Source organism: Mytilus californianus, unplaced genomic scaffold (genome assembly GCF_021869535.1).
Source record: "Mytilus californianus isolate M0D057914Y unplaced genomic scaffold, xbMytCali1.0.p SCAF_6, whole genome shotgun sequence".
Taxonomy (NCBI): domain Eukaryota; kingdom Metazoa; phylum Mollusca; class Bivalvia; order Mytilida; family Mytilidae; genus Mytilus; species Mytilus californianus.
This window is the reverse complement of record NW_026262712.1, coordinates 92,445,186-92,464,836: the sequence shown is the minus strand read 5'-3', so window position 1 is coordinate 92,464,836 and position 19,651 is coordinate 92,445,186. Positions and strand designations below refer to the sequence as shown.

Here is a 19,651-nt window from a genome sequence, read left to right as displayed (position 1 = left end):
TCTTATTTCGGTGCTTCACGTTTATCATCTTTAGTTAATGTTATAAGTTGTTTTTGTGTCTCGTACCGATCTTTTGGATTAATCCAATTGCAACTGACTTTTACACGTTGTTTTTATGTTGTACTGTTACATCACTGTCTAAGTTTAGGGATGGATTGAGCGCTCACAAACATGTTGAATCCTGCCACATTCTCATGATCCTGTAGTTCAGTGGTTATTGTTTGTTCATATCTGTCGACTCATGTTTGATTTTTCTAGAATGGGTTTGTTATATATCGTTAGGCCGTTAGTTTATTTCGTTTTAATTGTTTCACATTTGTTATGTCTGGGCCTTTTATAACTGATAAACAGTATGGGTATTTGTCATTTTTGAAGGCCTCACGGTTGGTTATAATTGCTAACACTACTTCATTGAACTCCGGTTGATAGTTGCCTAATTGGCAATCATACCACATCTCCTTACTTGTTTTGATATTCTATACATGACTTTTAATTTCGCGTCTTGTCTTAACATGTATGAAATATTAGTCGCTGGACGTTAAAAACAATCAACCAACAATCAATCAATTTAAACTCGTGTTAAATAAGGAGAAAATCATTCGTTTTTTTTGGGGAAAAAGGGGGGCAGGGGGATTTTGAATATGAATATGGTGGACAAGTAAGAGCTGGAAAAATTAGGCATGCTTATAAATTCATGGTAGTGTACTATGGACTCTCTTTCAAATGAGAAATAGGAGATTTAATTCTGTAATTAAAATTTGAATACCAAGCTCCCCATTCAAAACATCATTGTTAAAATATTATAAACTTAATATAATTGGAGAACTGGAATGATTTTAAACATGCAAATAGAAGAAGGCTGCTTATATATTATAAATATAGTTATAACATGACTTTGATTTCCGACACTCTTCGATGATATGATATTCTGATGGCATGGTACACTTTACATGAAAAACAAACAAATGAAAATAACTTGTTTTTAACCGTGTTTGTTTTATCGAGCACTTTAACATATTATTCATTATAAAACTGTGTATTTCTATTGCATTTAAGGATGTCCGCACCTCTGTTTCAAAATTATAAGCTTTTTAAAAGACTGTTATGAATTGATAGTGTATAAGTAATGGAACTTAAAAAGTGAAAAAAAATGACAGGTCAGTGTCCTTTTTTTGTTATATAATCTGTCTAGGATTGTGGGAACGTAAAGCTTATCTGAATGTGCCGCCACCACTAAATGTATGACGTCGCGTATCTATGTTGAATATTGTCATAATATTATGCTTATGTTTGAATAGAATATTAAACTGTACAGTAGAATCAACCTAACCTTATTATAACTCTAAACCTTACATTGGTGTCGCGACTAACGGAGAGAACGGATATCAGTAGATTGAAATCTTTGAGAGTGTGGAACAGAGCAGCGGTTACGAAAGTTTTCAACAAACTGGAGGACACCATCGGCGATTCGCCCTTCGACGCGGAGGAAATCTTCAAATTACTGGAAGCTATCGACTAGAAAAGAAAACTCTAGCTAATATTGATGAACAGATACTAAATACAGTGGATTCAGAAGGAATTACGGATGAGATACTCAAAACAGATGAGTATTATTTAGAATAAGAGGCCAAAGTTGGAATTTATTGCACATTCAAATTCATTTACGCATTCCAGTCGGGAGTAATCACAAACAAGTTCGACCTCAAGTCAAAACTATCGGCTTCCCAAGTTATTGCTTCCAACTTTTAGCGGAGATAATTCAGAATGGCAATATTTCGGGGATTTATTTATATCCACAATTCATCATAACCGCCTCCTAACCAACATTCAGAAATTCTTATATATGAAGGCCTCATTGCAATCAGATATCGCATACGTAGTTTCAGGCTACAACATGACCAACCCAAATCACTACAAGGTTATTTAACTTTTAAAGAATCGTTATGGTCAAACTCACAAGATAATTAATGCATAAATGAGATCATTTTTAAAAATGCCTGAGCCTGATGAATGTTTGCAGAGTATAAGAGAAATTTGCGATGAGTCCGAGTCATATATCAAAGGTCTAGAATCATTAGGAACATGTCAAGAAATATTTGTTTCATTACAGTAATTCTTGGAAAATTGCCTGAAGATTTGAGGAAAAACATACCACGAGAAAACTAAAGAGATGACTCGAGTATACTCTGAGGGGATCACTTTTCCAATAACTGCATGGATTTTACAGAACATGAAAGAAGAATAACCATTATTAAAGAGAAGAAATTGTGTTTCAACTGTTTTTGTACACGCACAATATCAGATTGTCGCTCTAAATACGACTGTAGAATTTGCCATCGTTACCATCACACAACACACTGCAAGAAAAATACAATTTTGCTGAAAACAGCAGTAGCTCAGGTAATGTCGGTGAATAAAACGAGGCAAACATTCTTTTCACGAAGGTGCCCAAGGTTCCTTTATGACTGAATACTTAGCTACTAAAATATTAAAAGGGATCCCAAATTTGAATATAGTGTGAATCCATCATCAAAACAGATAATTGCTATAGTTAGACAACCAAGACTGTATTTGGACGATATTGGATTATTGCGATGTGGAGGAAGACCTAACAACGCACCATTAGATTCCAGTACCAAGTATCCAATTTTGTTACCAATTAAACACTATTATTTTCGTCGTTGATGATTATTAGATACATACATCACAAATTTACACTCCGGAATAAACAACACTATTGCGCATATTCAGCAAATGTTTTGGGTTCCTATGATTCGTCAACATGTGCAATACCACCGTACCTTAGAAAATAATCACAGTGCAATTAAGTAACAGGAAAACCTTACGGCGCACCTGAGCCACCACCGCTTCTTAAAGAAAGACTTTACGACGAATACCCCTTTTTTTTATCACAGGTGTTTACTTTACAGGTGCTTTCTGTAAAAAAGGACAAAATAACATTGAGTGCAGAACTTATATTTACCTATTTAGCAACACGAGCAGTGCATCTTGAAATTGTACTGGATCTAACAGAGGAGTCATTTATGTTTGCTTTAAGGAGATTTGTGGCACGTCGTTCACTTCAAAGAAAAATGATGTCAGATAACGCAAAGACATTTTAAGCTTCAGCCGAATCAATTAAAAAAATAGTGGATCGCGGAACTGAATGGAAATTAATCCCAAATAGAGCCCACTTGTTTGGTGGATGGTGGGAAATAGTAATACATATGGGACTTACAAAAAAAGCATTTAAGAAAGTATTAAGTCGACCATTTGTTTCTATTGACATGCTTAAATCAATAGTAACTGAAGTTGAAAGTATGCTAAATAACCCTACCATGACGTATATTTAAACAGACATAACTAATCCACAACCACTTACGCCATCACACTTACTTACCGGGGGGAGATTTGATTCGTTACCACATCAAATGAATTAGATTGAAACCTCCACAATTCTAATAATTCGTCTTGTAACAAAAAACTTCAAAGACAACATCAACTTTTTAAACATTTCCGTACACATTGGAGGAATGAATATTGAACATCATTACGAGAGTTTCACCATGCAACCGGTAATAACATTCAACTATTGGAGTAAGTGACATCGTACAAGTTCACAACGATTCTAATAGGCTTATGTGGAGGTTAGCAGTCGCAAAGTATTTGATTGGATGGACTCATATGAACGGCTATTATCAAAACAGACATGGATATAACAAACCGACAAATTGTTGAATTGTATCCGTTAGAATTACAAGGACCAAATAGTGAAAATAGTAAAACGCATTATTCTCTTCGTTCCTATCCTAAGTAAATTCCAATTTTACAGAAGTAGGATAAAGACTTTGTAAGATTAAGATAGTGATTATGGACAGTAGAAACTGTTGTATGGATTGTTACAGTGGTGTTCACTTTCAATGACATTAACTGACCGAGGTACAATTTTAAAAACAGTTTTGATTTAAGTTAAAGTATAATTTTGCAAGTATCATATATTAAAGAGACAGTACAGTAGAATCTTTTTCATTCTTTGTTATTGTAAATTTTATTTATTTCTTAATAATTTCCATGTCCAGTGACCCCCATGATGTCGAGGATTGCGGGAACGTAAAGCGTAACTATATATGCCGCCGCCACTAACTGTATGACGTCGAGTATCTATGTAGAATATTTTAACTATGTTATGCTTCTTTTTGAATAGAATATTGAACTGTACATTTGTATTTTCTTCAGATTCAACCTAACCTTATAACAACGCGAAGTACACAACTCAAAACCTAACATAATCCATAGAAAATTTGGCGGGAAATGATCATCTCTAGATTTTTCATACATTTAACATTGGCACCGTTTTTCTTTCAAAAACTATGAAATATAACAAGGATGTTATAATATTTTCAGAAATGGCTTTTTATACTACATGTAATTAAATTATGAAAAGAAAAGTAGGGGTTAGCGGGCAAAGTTTTTATTGGCACTGCTATCTGTTCGTTTTATCTTGAAATTTCTGAATATGGTATAAAAATAAAAAGATATGGTATAAAAATAAAAAGATATGGTATGATGAGTCTATTATCCAAATCAACCAACTTTCAGATTCTACCAAATAGAGATGTGTGTATGTATTGTTTGTTTTCTTTGTCCTGAACTATCATGCAATATTTGTAACTGGATGTCCAGGAATCACCAATTAATCAATTATACAACGGTTAAGCTTTGCAAAACTATAATATTCAAAACATGGTATAACATTTTTGTTTTGTCAAACTTCTGAATGATCGTTCCTTTACTATTAATTGATTATGGCAATGTTTTATAGCGTGATATTATAAAAATAAAGTACAAGTATAATAAACAAAGGCCTTTTATAGCTAGATAACAATATGAGTTTTTTCTTATTGGTGAAGGGCGTACGGTGACATATAGTTGCTAACGTTTACGGCATACGGTCTCTGGTGGATAGTTGTCTCATTTGCAATCAGTATGACATTTTATTATTAGTATATAAACATCGAGACATAATCGATATCTCATATAAAAACATAATGGATTGTGCTATCATTGAATCTTTTTAACAAAGCAACAAACGATGCTGTTCGTTTCTCATTGATTAAATCTTCTGGGTTTTGTTTTTGCAAAATTTTTATAGCTCAATTAGAATGAATAATTTGAATTCAAAAAAATAGATAAACATTAAAATCGAACTAAATTAGTAAGGAATCAGTATAGGACAACAAAATGTGATATGGATCTACGTATGAGTATTGCAATCGGATGATTATATGATGGACGGTCTTCTGCGGTCAGGAAGGGCAGAAAACCTTCATCAGCGGGGAAAGGCTGGTAGAGGAATTATTTGTATTGTATTACTTTCGCAGATACATTCATTAAAATCTGATCTTCAAAAAGGACAATTTCTGATTCATAAAAACATAGTACTAACACCATCGTTGTCTGTAATTTCTACAGAGGAACGTTCTTTACATCGATGTGCTGCTGAATGTTTAAAAAGAAAATCTTGCTGCGTTTGCAGTTATGATGAAAGTACAAGAGTTTGTGTTATTGAAACATCGGGTTGCTGCAATGTTCAAACGAAATCGTCTCAAGAATCTGTTGTGATGGTCAGAGAAAACAAAGGTTTGTTTGTCATTTTTGTAATTCCAAGAAAACTAAAATTTCAGTTTTTAGGGTTTGTGAAGGGAAGCGTTGTGCTTGTATTTGCTGCTATTAATATGATCCTTTACATCAGTATGTATCAGGCACGTAGTTTTACTACATGTAAACTGGGACTTGTACTGTTTATCATAGTAGTTTCGGGTGTATACTACTGTCGGGTGTATACTACTGTCAATTCGTCCTTTAGAGTGTAACGCACAACAATATCATGATCGCTATTTACACATCATGGTCCATTCGATTCACAGAGATGTGATTTATAAATTTATATATACATATATCATGTATATACAAAAAATGTCATGCTAGAATATTTGATGGCTGCTATTTAACGTACTAATATCAATTTGATTTTCTATCTATAGATATGTGTACACTACCACATAGCCATAATAGATGTGCAATGAACTGTTATGTAATATGTTGCTCATTATTTCTGAGTCATGTACCAATAATTTGTTTTCAAAGTTATTGTTCGTAGCGCGTCTTCATATGGTATGGTACCATCTATTTAAAATCATGAAAACATTGATTATCTGATGGTTGTGGACTATTTCTTGCATAAAGAGACGGTCATTCCATTTACATGACAAGACAAGACAAATACTTTATTATATGTCGTATACATGTGTATGGAAATCTTATCTTTTGCGTCCGCGTCAAACCATAATTTCATTTTTTATAATTTCTTTATATTATCAATTGTTAATTATTAAAGTTTCAGGTTCCTTTAATTGTTGTTGTACTTGACAAAACTGAATGATTTTAATTTCTTCTGGTCAAGTTCTTTTTTTATAAGTAAGTAAATTTGTTTATTATAGTGACATGTGTAAATCAGCATAAATATATAAATTTGTACAAAATATAATTACATATGTAATACACCCGGCCCAATGGACAAATAAGTCACCTTTTACTTTCAATTCAATATAAATGTTCTAATATCACGTGTTGATTGTCAATTTAAATTTAAATACAGATAATTATAGATTAAGAATTAGCGTTTGTAAAAGTTCATATATTATTTTCTATAGTTTGTGAAAAAGTTTAAGAATGTTAACTAGAGTAAACTGATTGTTTTCTACGAAAAAGTGACGCTGGTTCACCATTAAAAATGTTATCATCTAGTTGCGTATAGTCAGGCACCATTAATATCTCGCTAAAACAGTTTGTCTGATATCATTATGAAATGTGCAGTTTATAAGAAAATGTATCTCACTTTCAACATTTTGAGAACTACAAAATCGACATAGTCTGTTTTCTACTGGTACCCCAATATATCTACCAGTCTCAATTCTGATCGGTAATATCCCGCATCTAAACTGGGCTAGCACAGATCGCTCGTGATTCGTTAGATTTAGTTTTACATAGTGCTCTAGTTTGAAGTTTGTTTTAAAGTTAAGGTAAGATCGTAGCTTTAGCTTATTTATCAAGGACTCTCTCCATATATCACAGTAATAAGTTCGTACAATTTGTATTTTATATTTGATGATTTAAAAGTTCTCCCCGCGATCTAGTATTTTGAGCTAATGCGGCGTTAAGATAACAACAATCAATCAATTAATCAATCAAGGTATGTCATTTTAGTATCATAGATTAAAAAAAGGAAATAACACTTTATAAATTGCATGCGTCCGAAGCGCATTTCTGGATTTACCATTTTCGGGAACGCTAAAAGCCAAATATTTGAATATTTAATTTAAACGTTGAAACAGTATTAAGTATCAAATCACCTTAAAAATCTATATTAAACCAAAGAAGAAAATGTAAAGCGTGCTGTTTAGATGTAGGCTAGATTCTAAATGCTCCTGGAAAAGCGTCTTGCAGTCATGATATATACGGTCTTCATCAGACAGACAGCTATGCTTTTCTAGTTTCGAAAAGCAGTGAATACCAGGGATTTGATAAAATACCAAATTCCACCAGATGGCGTAAGAAAACACATTCAGATATAACAAAAAACAACCACTCACATGTTTCATAGCGTTGAACAGACAGATAAACATGTTGTGAAATTCGACTGTTATTTTAGGTCTCATTCACCCATTTATATCGTTCATTCCTTTGTTTTATGAAGATAGGAAGACTAGTTTACCCTCGAATTTCTCTCGGACAATACTCTCGAGAAATATGCATTTGCTTGTGTGTACAAATCTTCATATCTTCCTAAATCGAGGGAAATAAGTGCAAACTGCTCACAGTTTCTGAAAGCAAAGTATTTAACCTTTTAATATTCAATAATGCTGCCGAGGATTTTTTAGTGTTATTGTGAAACACCATTCATTATTAAATTCAAACAGGCGCAATCATACTTCTGCAGTAAATGAATTTTTTGAAAAGTGATAATATCACGGGAACTAAAATTACTATATTATTACAGAGACTAGTTGAACATATCAAATGGTGTTACATATTAATCAAATACGAAATATCTTAATATATATAAATTCATTACATGCAATGCATTTACCATGTTTACTATGGCATCTCAAATGACATTTCTTAACTGAGTTCTAAGCTGCATTTACTAATACCATTTGTATTATCTTGTTAGAATTAAGAGGCAACAATGATGGCTGGCTTTACTCCGTGTTTGCCCACATTAACTATTTTTTTTAGATTTTTTCTTAAATAGAAGAATCGCATATTGATTGTAATTTGCAACAGGTAAATTTTGCCCAAATCAAATTATAGTTAAAACCCCTCGAGTAATTAGGTTATTATTATGTTGTTGGAAATTTTTTTAATGAAAATTTAAAAAAATTCACTTTCATAAACTTTAAAAATTGGTCACACATTATCTATATACATTTTTATCATATTAATCTATTTGAAAAGTCGAAACGCGCAACGAAAAGTACAAGAATTTGCAACGAACTGTGCAATTCAAACACCCTGTAAAGACAACAAACGGTACAGTAGTGAAATACGGATACCAGTCTTTAAACATCTACATGTGTTTAACTGAAATGCAATGAGTTTGTCATTTGTTGAAGCTATATTACACTACAAACCAGTAAAAGTCTGAAATGGCCTATATCTGTACTCGACTGTACTGATTTTTACTCGACCAGTCTGAATTGGTCTGAATTTTACTCGACATTACTCGACCCCAGTCTTAACCATACTCGACTGTACTGATTTGAACTTTACCCTTATCTTTGCCATTGAAAATAGTCTGAACTATTACTCGACCAGTCTGAACCAGTCTTAACCCATTCTCGACCTGTACTCGACCTATTTTTTCAGTCTAAACCATACTCGACCAATGGTCTGAACAATACTCGACCAGTCTGAACCATACTTGACCAAATAACCTCTACTTTTTTCTAAATTTTAACTGTTAAAATAAATTTCTTTTTAACTGACATGACAACAGCCACAATAGAATAAAGATATATTATAAAAACAGATTTTTACATTCTTACATGATTCTCAGATTTATCAAAGAGAGATAGTTAAATCAAATTATCTTATATAATAATTTAATTATATTAATGTCGAAGTTTTAGAGTTTTGTTAAAAAAAAAATTTCTTTCACCTAAAAACCACACCTATACTGAGGGTAATTAAACCTTATTAAGGTGCTTCTTGTTTGGCATGTGTTTTATTTTTTTTAATTAATTTTCCTAAATTCCTAAATAAAAACTACATAGGTTTCATGGTTACATACAAAAAATGTACAATAGTTATATAATTATCTTTTTAATGAGGTAACAACAGCCAACAAAATCACTGAAATTGTTTTACCTTATTTTAGAAATATATCTATTATTATAATTTGGGATATATTATATACAATCAAAAGTCCATTACTAGTCTAGTAATGGACTTCTGATACAATATATATCAAAAAGGGATAAAAATTAAAGAAATTAATAAAATTGTTCTTCTGATTAGTGGTGAAGTATAAAGTAATACCTCCTGCTTGGGGCAAACTCATGAAAAAGATCACACCTGGTCAGAGAGTATTAAATTCTAAATAACATTCATTCAAAATTGCAACATCCTGTGAAATTTAAATCACAAGGCCTTTTGAATTCACTTAGAATACACGAGTTTAAGAAAAATAGGGCTTTCTTTTCACCTGTAAAACATACATGTACTGAGGTAATTAAACCTTATTAAAGTGCTTCTTGTATGCCATGTCTTTAATTTTGACAAAAATTATTTAAATTAAACTGAAATAAATTTTTACTGTAACTTTGGAACACATTTCCTTTTTTTAAAGTATATCACAGGATTACTATGGCAGTTCTATTATCATGATTATATTAAATTCTTGGTTTAACAAAACAAAGGTGTCATTTTTTAAATTTATCCAGTTGCTTTATATGCTATTTTATATATATTTTAATAAAAAAAATGTTCAATGCATTATTAACTAAACTCAACTGACACCATAAATCTCTACTAGGCTTAAGTAAATGGTGAAAATTGTCCAGTAACCATAAAATATATCTAAAACATTCAAAAATTTTTGAATAACATTGAAAATATTAGTCACAATTCAGTTTTGAGATTATTTGATCAGCTTGTTTTATTTTTATTTTAAAGGTTATATATATGTATGTATATAAGTGTTGATGAATATGGTGTTAAAGTTATAGTATGTTTAATGTGAAATTTTGGTTTCAATGCTATATTGAATACATTTTTAATTTCAAATTGATGTTCAAATTTCTAGCCAGGGGAAATAGCTGTTGTTAAAAACAGTTCCTAAATTGATGAAATACAATAGATAGATACAAAAAATAGGTCTAGGTTGGTTAAGACTTGGTCGAGTATGGTTCAGACTAGGTCGAGCATGATTCAGACTAGGTCGAGTATGGTTCAGACTAGGTCGAGCATGGTTCAGACTAGGTCGAGCATGGTTCAGACGCGTATAAAATGGTTAAGTACTGGTTGAGTACAAGTTCAGACTGTTAAGTATGGTTCAGACTACAGTCGAGTATCATCAAGTAAATTTCAGACCAATTCAGACTGGTCGAGTAAAAATCAGTACAGTCGAGTACAGATATAGGCCATTTCAGACTTTTACTGGTTTGTAGTGTTAGGTAAACATATGTATAAATTACTAATAAGCAGCTAGAAACAGAGACTTGTGCAAAACAAACTGGATTTAACAATTAATTTAAAAAGATAAAACATGGTAGACGTACTCGAAGACTAAATGTGGCCGAGAGCTTTGAAATTCTATTTGCTGTATCAAATGCATATTTGTTGTTCATGTAATATTATAAAATTAATAATGTACATTTAATGCCAAAATTCAGGCCAACCTTTGTTCTATGTGCATTGTATTCTTACTTTTACGGCTATTCGTCTTCGAAAGATTGTATTTTGACCCTGTTCCTTCAACCTCGATTCGATACACAGCAACGTCGGGGATTAACCGTACGGCTGTTAAATCATGTGTATATACATGTGATTAAAAATTAACCAACCAGGTTGACACCAAAGTTTGTTTTTTTTCTTTCTAAAGCATATCTTTTCGTTTAAATATTTCATTATATATGTATTTTCAATTTCAGAAAGCTTTACAGATATTCCACTCGACTGTAGTGACATTTTGAAATGTTGGTCAACCATAAGTGGTGTATTTACAATTTACCCCGAAGGTATAGGTGCACTCAAAGTCCTGTGTGATATGAACACCGATACAGGAGGTTGGACTGTAAGATCATCATCATCATCATCATCATCATCATCATCATCATCATCATCATCATCATCATCATCATCATCATCATCATCATCATCATCATCATCATCATCATCATCATCATCATCATCATCATCATCATCATCATCATCATCATCATCATCATCATCATCATCATCATCATCATCATCATCATCATCATCGTATATACACATTCTATGATACACACTCCATGATTCCCTATTACCGGTTATCGGTATAGAAGATACAAAACGATCTGTGCTTCCTATTGCTCTTATAAAAAAATGCTATCGTCTGCAGGAGATCTTTGTCTACGTCCCCGATAGCCATTGCAATACAATGTATTTTGTAATGGTGTACAGCTTGGTTGATACGTTAATATTGAATTACATCTTTCATAAAGACATTTCTGACATCATCTACATGAAGAGAAAATATATAATGCGCTAAGTTGAATCCAATCGATTTACGGTAAATCAGTGAGTTAATACCGGCATTTCGTTATTGAGGACCTTAGTTAACCTTTTATGGAGTTGATGTTTCTCAATATTGCGTTTTTTGTGTAATACCATGTTAACAATAAGTATCTTTTCATCTTTTCCCGCTGTCTATGATATTGACTGTTTTAACATCTTCTACTGTCCCCTGGTATTTCTTTAACTTTATTGGCTTACATGACTTTCGTTTAACTGTATATATTTAATCAAAACACCTTTTTGTTCAATTTGTTTGTTCTAACCCCAGGCAAAAGATTGCCTTAGCAGTATTTGGCAGAACATTTGGGAATATTCGGTTTGTGATGCTCTTCAACTTCCTATTTGATTTTGCCTTTCAAATATTTTGATTCGAGCGCTGATGAGTCTTATGTAGAAGAAACGCGAGTTTGAAGCAAAAATTGTAAGCGTTTATAACTCTCAATAAAAAAATAACACTGTTTGTTGTTGTAAATAAGATATACTTATCCCACTCATGGGGGGGGGGGGTAATTAAAAGTGAATCTAGATGACAAAATATCAAAGGCAAACAAAAACGAATGTATTGTAAATCAAGCTGAGGCTCACATACTCTTGGAATAAATACTTTCAGCATTCAACAAAACCAACTCACATTAGGCTTAAACCGGACGCGATATCTGGTAAACTCGTCTTTATCTTGTTTAATATTTCTTTACAATAGATTCTAACTTAAAGGTTATACTTTCTTGTCGGTGAAAACGATATTTTTTATTCAATCTTGATATTCATCAATGGAAGGACAGTATTTTCTTTTGTAACACGTTTATTATCCATACCTAAAAAAAAACATGTCATGGTAAACACATAATCAAATCATTGGTTTATTAATACGACCAATTATATGGAATCAAATGTTGTTTAAATGCCATTGTTTTACTACAAACTGTTTACCCTGGTAGTAAGAATGATTGGGTTTTTTTTCCTGCTGGAAATATTTATACTACAGTAATACCTGTGACACATTCAAATAATCAATTTTCATTTGCTTCCTTGTTTTGATGCCATAGTTAAGTCTCCAAGGTTTTCACAATCCTTATTGATAGTGCTTCAGTACTGACATGATAGTATTTGATTAAATCCATCAAATACCGATATAGATGAATCTTTGAATTTAAAAAAAAAACAGAAAATAATGTAAGCAACAACATACAGATAACATTGCTTTTGCTTTATTTCGTGTTCAAACAAGCAGTTAGATGTCTTTTTACTTTTGGTTGACGACATTTGAATTCAGAAAAATCCATGCTCCTTTGTCAGCCATGATTCTTGTTGCTTTTAGTACGAATAAATTGCAATTTGGGAAACACGTCAATGAGATAGTTGCTTAATGACATGAAATCTGAACCCCATCTTCAGGTTATACGAATTCAGCACCAACAAGTGGATTCATTTATTTTCGTTGGTACCAATTTTCGAGGATTGAGTAAACATTGAATTTTCGTGGGTATTTGATTTTGAGATTTTTGACAAAGTCTGCTTACATGAAATATTGCAAATGTATACTTCGTTGATCATTTTCAATTCGTGGTTTATCTATAATCACGAATTCGACCATAATTGGTATCCACGAACAAAAATGAATCCACAGTGTACAGTATGTATAGCCTAAATCGCGTCGAGTTTAGATAAGAGTTATGTAAACCTTAGTTTTGCATGTGATATGGTATGTTTTGCACATATGATATACATTGTATGATGAATATCTTACATATTCATTCATTGATGATTTTTTGCATAACCAAAATGTATTGATATTTTCAATTGAAGGTGATACAGAATAGAAATTCCGGCTCAACAATGTTTTACACAAACTGGGCTCAATATAGAAATGGATTTGGTAACATTTCATCTGATTTCTGGATAGGTAAGACAAATTTAACAGCTGTATTTGATTTTATATTTGAAATATCTAACTTTCGTATTGGTTTCCACATATTGCATTGATACATTTGTCCTAATCAAGCAAACAATGGCACAACACAAAACGGCATTGCCGTTTAATCGCGATTGCAGATAATCAAAAATTGTTGTCCAACCCTATTTTGACTAAAACTAAACAAACGTAATAATATTTAATAGAAGATATAGATCTAATTGCTTGTTTTTTTTAATGATTTAAACCTGGTATCTCTCATTTTACAATTACTAGGTCGTTAAGTCCCGAGGGTGTAATAAGCACAGCAGTCATCACTGCTGTTTTGACATGAAATATCATTGATGCGGCCATTTGTGTGTAAATTAACTGGTTATATAAAGTTGAGTTATTCGAAATATTAAGGTTTTTACACACATAAGCACCGATGGCCTTTGCCAAATTTGCACAACCATTTGGGAATTTTAGGTTCCAATGCTCTTCAACTTCTTATCTGATTTGGTGTTCCAACTGTTTTGATTGGAGCATCACTGGTGAGTTTGATGTAGACGAAACGCACATCTTGTGTATCAAATTATAAGACTTGATATCATCGGGGATTTTTTTTAATGTGCAAAGCTTACCTATCTCAAAGTAAAAATATGGGCAATTGCTACTCTCATGAGCATCATTTACCTTCTTACAAAAATAAAATCGGAAAGATATTCCTTGCAACCACTCGGTTAATTAGAGCTATTGAAGTTCGTATGACCGAAACTGTTATTCGCTCTTTTTTAACAAAAAACTTGTAAAAAAATCCAACACTTGCAATTGTTGATAGGTTGAATATCATAATCTCGAGCATCACTGAAGAGACATTAATTGTCGAAATGCGCATCTGGTACAGTAAAATTGGCATCGTTAATGTTATTATCCTTATATTTATGAATAAGATACTTGAATACAGTCCAAATTTAAAAACAAAAACTTTATATATATATATATATCGTGGTTAGCAAATACAAAAATCATCCTTATGCAATAATTATAAGATACCAATTGGATTAATTTTAGTTTTTCGCAGAGGTGTTAACTCTCTTTATATCGAAGGAAGCTTTCAATTTTTTCGTTTTCAATTGCAGTTGTTTTCAAAGTACCTGTTGATAATTGATCATCAAAACAGTTTATAATTGTATTGACACAAAAAAGACCTATTTGTATAGCAACGCTTAACCTGAAATACTATTATGTTAGCTAATCAATACACCAATGATTTAATTATTTCGAATATTAAAATATGTTTAAAGTTAATCAGTGTTTATGATATATTCATTTATTATACTTCACGTAAAAATGCAATATTTTGATTGGCTCATACGATGGTGTTAATTTACTCTATTCTATGGTAAATACTCTATTACCCTTCAGGGAGACGCTTGATCAAGTGTGCTCTTTATTAAATAAGACTCTATCCTATTGCAAATACCCAATTGCCCTTCACGGAGACGCTTGATCAAGTGTGCGCTTTACTAAATACGGATGGTTGTTATGTACAAGACGTCATAGTTTATTACTTTGAATTTGAAATTTAATCGACAGTAATAACAGAACATTCAGTATAATAAATTAAATAACACATATCTGAGAGGGTGATAGAGCAGATTGTTACCCCTCGAAAAGACATTGTCAACCTTGGCTTCACCTCAGTTGACAATGTTTTTTCGGGGTAAAAATCTGCTCTATCACCCTCTCAGCTATGTGTTATTTATATAATGTCTGATTTTTTTATCAGGGTATATTCTAGACCGTTGTTTTTATAACTCGTTGTTACTATTACCAAGTGGTGTTCATGTTTTAGTTTGAATAAACTAAGGTAACAACAATCAAGCAATAATACTTCCTTTATTTCAATTTCAATTTTATATTTCGTACTTTGTTTATTGTATATAGGCAATGATAATTTACATATGCTGACATCAAAGAGGAATTACCACTTGCGAGTAGATCTAGAGGACTGGGATGGACAAAGAAGATATGCAGTATACCAGATTTTCATGGTTGGAGATGAAAATACAAAATACAAATTGTCTATTGGGAGTTACAGAGGAACTGCAGGTATTGTTCTTTTGAATTCATTAAATTTCAAACGAATGGATCTTCATACATTTGAGTGAATAAAAGTGGTACAAACTTAAATGCTTTTTGAAGCATAATGAAATATAGTATTAAGCTCCATGTATCAGTTATTTTGTCAATATAAATCGATGTTCATTTAGAATTGTATAATTGGTTAATAGGATAGTCTAACATGTACCTTATTAAGAAAGTAATCCGTATATTTTTAACTCACATGTGCACATTAAATGTATACCATAACGTTAACAACAAGATATAAAATAAAATAAGTAGCAGCAACATTTTAAATACCTTATGCTTGTGCAAGTGCACATTAAATGTACAACATAGTTTACTTGAATGTACAGAAATATATAATGTAAAAGACCAATTCAAATTTTTCTGCAAATAAAATAGAGAAACGTTTATTCCTGACAACTCAAATGTCAGTTAAGTATTCTTTACAGATTTTAAAACAGATTTTAATTATACTTTGCAGGAGATAGCCTCTATTACCATAATGATATGAAATTTTCCACAACAGATTCTGATAATGATTTTCTAACTGATCCAAATATGCAAAGTTGTGCACAACAATACAATGGTGGTTGGTGGTACATGATTTGTTACGAAGTAAACCTTCATGGAACTTATCTAGCTTGGAAAACATTTGGCGGGACATACAATGATCTAAAACATTCAAAAATGATGATAAGAGTTTAGATTTATAGTGTATTATAGATCCCGATTTTCTTGAAGAAATGCATTGTTATAATTGTTAAGTTAGTGAGTCTGACATACCCCACAAACAGATTTTGGAAATTAAATTTTTACTAAATATAGAACTTGATGTAAGAATTGTATAAGATTTAAAAGATGCATGACCCTTCAGAATTTTGAAAAGAAAGATTTGTCACTTTTACTTTGATGTTGTTTCAACCAAAAGTAGCATTATTCACATATCTCGTTTGAGAGTGTTTGTACACCATCTTATGCTAACAAAGTAGATAGATAAATATTAACGACGTGACATAATTCACAAATTTTTCATTTTTCTCCGGTTTGTTTTAAATACGGCAAAAATAATCATAAAAACACATTTGTTTTAAATTGTGGGACACAGAGTGGATTCAAGATGACGAATATATGTAACTTCAACGCTCATGTCATACTAATGATAAAAGAACATTATACTCATATCAACTAAAAATATAAACGTTTGAAATACGAACGAAAATTAGCCTACATGGTAATTTAGTTGATCTACAACACATATGTTTTAAATAGATTTGATATTAAGCAGCAATTTATGCAAAGGGAATTCACAGTTTTTGTGTTAATTATGAGCATTTTGTATTTGTATATTCATTCTCCTAAATAGCTTAATTTCCTTATATTTTGCCGTATGAGTTGTTATGATAATTTCAATTGCTCAAAAACAACATACATTTTACAACTATAGCAAAACTATTTTTTCAGATTATAAAAATGTGTACAAATCGGCCGATTAGGTTGTTTTTAAGCGATCAAAACTTTTGTTATTTGTTTCAATATATACATGGTATATGTTTTCATATAAAGTTAAAATGTTCATTGAAGTTTTAGAATGCGTTAAGAACTATTTGAAAATTTCATTTTACCTATGTAAATTATTGGCATGCTTTAACTTCTTTTCAGTGTTACCTCAGTGGTTTTACTCAATATACTTCTCCACAAATATCGTTTTATGTAAATAATAACCCCAGTATGTATCCTTTATTTATGCACAAATTGCCTTCCTAAATGACGTTTCGTCAATGACCAGTTACGCGACATTTTTATATATATTTTCTTACTCTTGAATATTACATATTGTAAACATTGTTTCCAGATTGGTTGATGGCTTTAATTTCTCAAATACAGCACCAGTTATTGCAAATAGTGAAGCTTTTTTTCTAATTTAGAAAAAAATACGCATCAGTTGAGTCCAGCTTGTTATGCAACAAACATTATAATTATATATTTGAATGGTTCATAAAAATTGTGGTTATGTTATGCAAACTTAGGGAAACATCATTTTCTTACTTACCTATGTAAACGGATGACACATTATAACTATTCTTTTCATTTATTCTTATATGATTTTCTTCAAACTTTTGCACCAAAAATGTCTCTATAGTGTGTGTTCTCCTTGCACATATAACCTACCTAAACCGTATAGGAGCCGTTACGCGATCTAAAGCAAATTGGATAACGGTCCGAAAGTTGGGCACTTTCATCATCTTCCGTATTTCCCCCATGCCGTATGTTTTCTGAATATCAAATTCCAATGGCACTAATGAGTAAGGGTGCTAACGAAACGGGGATTTTTTTTTCGATTACATAATTGTGTAATAATTCAATAAATACAAAAATATGGAAAAGTGGTTTAATAGGAAATATTTATATAGATTGCCCGCTGTAGCAGTTATGGAAACATTTTTTTTGAATAAAGATATCAGTAAAAGTATCGTAGTTGTAAAACAGTTTAAATCTCCAAATAAGGAAATTTATTACAATTTCATATATTTTTTCAGTTTGACTGAAAATTTAAGCTCAAAGTTTATTTCGGAGGAGAGTTCGACTTAGTTTGAGTCTGGTTTACAACATAAGTTAAACTGTTAAAGGTCGTATTAATTTTTGAGTGAAATTTTGAATTAAACGTTTAATTAAAGCCATTGACCGTTCGAGGGCTTTAAAGCCAGTCAAGGTCGTTAAACACTCCCGTAATAGTAAAGTTCAGGTTGGTATTTGACTTCATTAAAAACTACAGTTTACAGTAGTAAAAAGTTAATTTAATCATTCTTAACAAAAATAATAAACCATAATAAGCTACTGCATTCTTCCAGGTTGGAATATGCAATACAGAAAGCTATAATCGTTTGTTATGAGAACAACGAATGTTTAAATAACTATAAGAAAAGGGAAAAGTTACAGTAAGGAAAATACGTCGCGAAAGTTACTTGAGGGTGTTTTCATAATGAGTAATTTGTACCTTTTTAAAATAAACTGCTAGTGATAAGAAACGTCACCAGTTTACGCTTCCGTATCATTTAATGCATGAGATAATTTGATTCATCAGCAAAATCTAGCTTAACTATTTATTTGATAGTGATTTCACTTTTTCTAGAACACTTTGATTGTGATTCTATATACGAATTGCACAAGTGCATGATTCAAACAAACCTAACACGAACCAAGTTGAGACGGCCTTTAAATTCAGAATATAGATTTGCGTTTCTGTTTGTTTAATGCATTGTTTCTGTTTTGTGTATATATATATGAATAGATAGAAGAACACTTTCTATTGTATAATTTGGAATTATCAAAATACTACATATGGACGACTTTCTTAAACACGTGTAACTAATGTTGTATATATACGTTAATATGTCCAAATTGTGTTGATTTTTCAATATAATTTTTGCATTATTTTTGAATTACATGTAGTTATTATTACTTTAGTAAGAAATTTGATTGTTATAGAAACTTTTTCCTTAAATAGTTGAGAGGGCTTGGATTTCATATTGAGTGAGAAAAGTTCACCCTTCTATTAAAACACATGAAGATTTGTTCCCTTATAAATGCATTCTAAAAAAGTATACTGAAAAACATTCATGAATAAATATTTACGACTCTATTGCCGATGAAAAATCCACCAATGTCTAGAATTGTTGAAATAAAAAAAAAATCAAAGTAAATACGCTGACACGTTTAGTTTACGAGTGTATCTTATAATTTGAACCTTTTTTTCGTACTTTAATTTTTGGTTAAATCTCTCATACA

General features: G+C 31.4%; 1 protein-coding gene across 1 annotated transcript; it reads left to right on the top strand.

Moving 5' to 3' along the window:
- Positions 1-5,396: 5,396 nt before the first annotated feature.
- LOC127706816 (ryncolin-2-like) lies at positions 5,397-19,297 on the top strand. The gene is made up of 5 exons (XM_052211500.1): positions 5,397-5,640; positions 11,214-11,356; positions 13,648-13,744; positions 15,683-15,847; positions 16,347-19,297. The coding sequence occupies exons 1-5, from the start codon at positions 5,622-5,624 to the stop codon at positions 16,568-16,570; spliced, it is 648 nt and encodes a 215-aa protein (XP_052067460.1). The 5' UTR covers positions 5,397-5,621; the 3' UTR covers positions 16,571-19,297.
- The last annotated feature ends 354 nt before the right edge of the window (positions 19,298-19,651 follow it).

Coding starts and splice junctions, on each gene's coding strand:
- LOC127706816 (XM_052211500.1), top strand. Junction 11,357..13,647: donor CCGATACAGGAGGTTGGACT/GTAAGATCATCA, acceptor TTTCAATTGAAG/GTGATACAGAATAGAAATTC. Junction 15,848..16,346: donor GAGTTACAGAGGAACTGCAG/GTATTGTTCTTT, acceptor TATACTTTGCAG/GAGATAGCCTCTATTACCAT.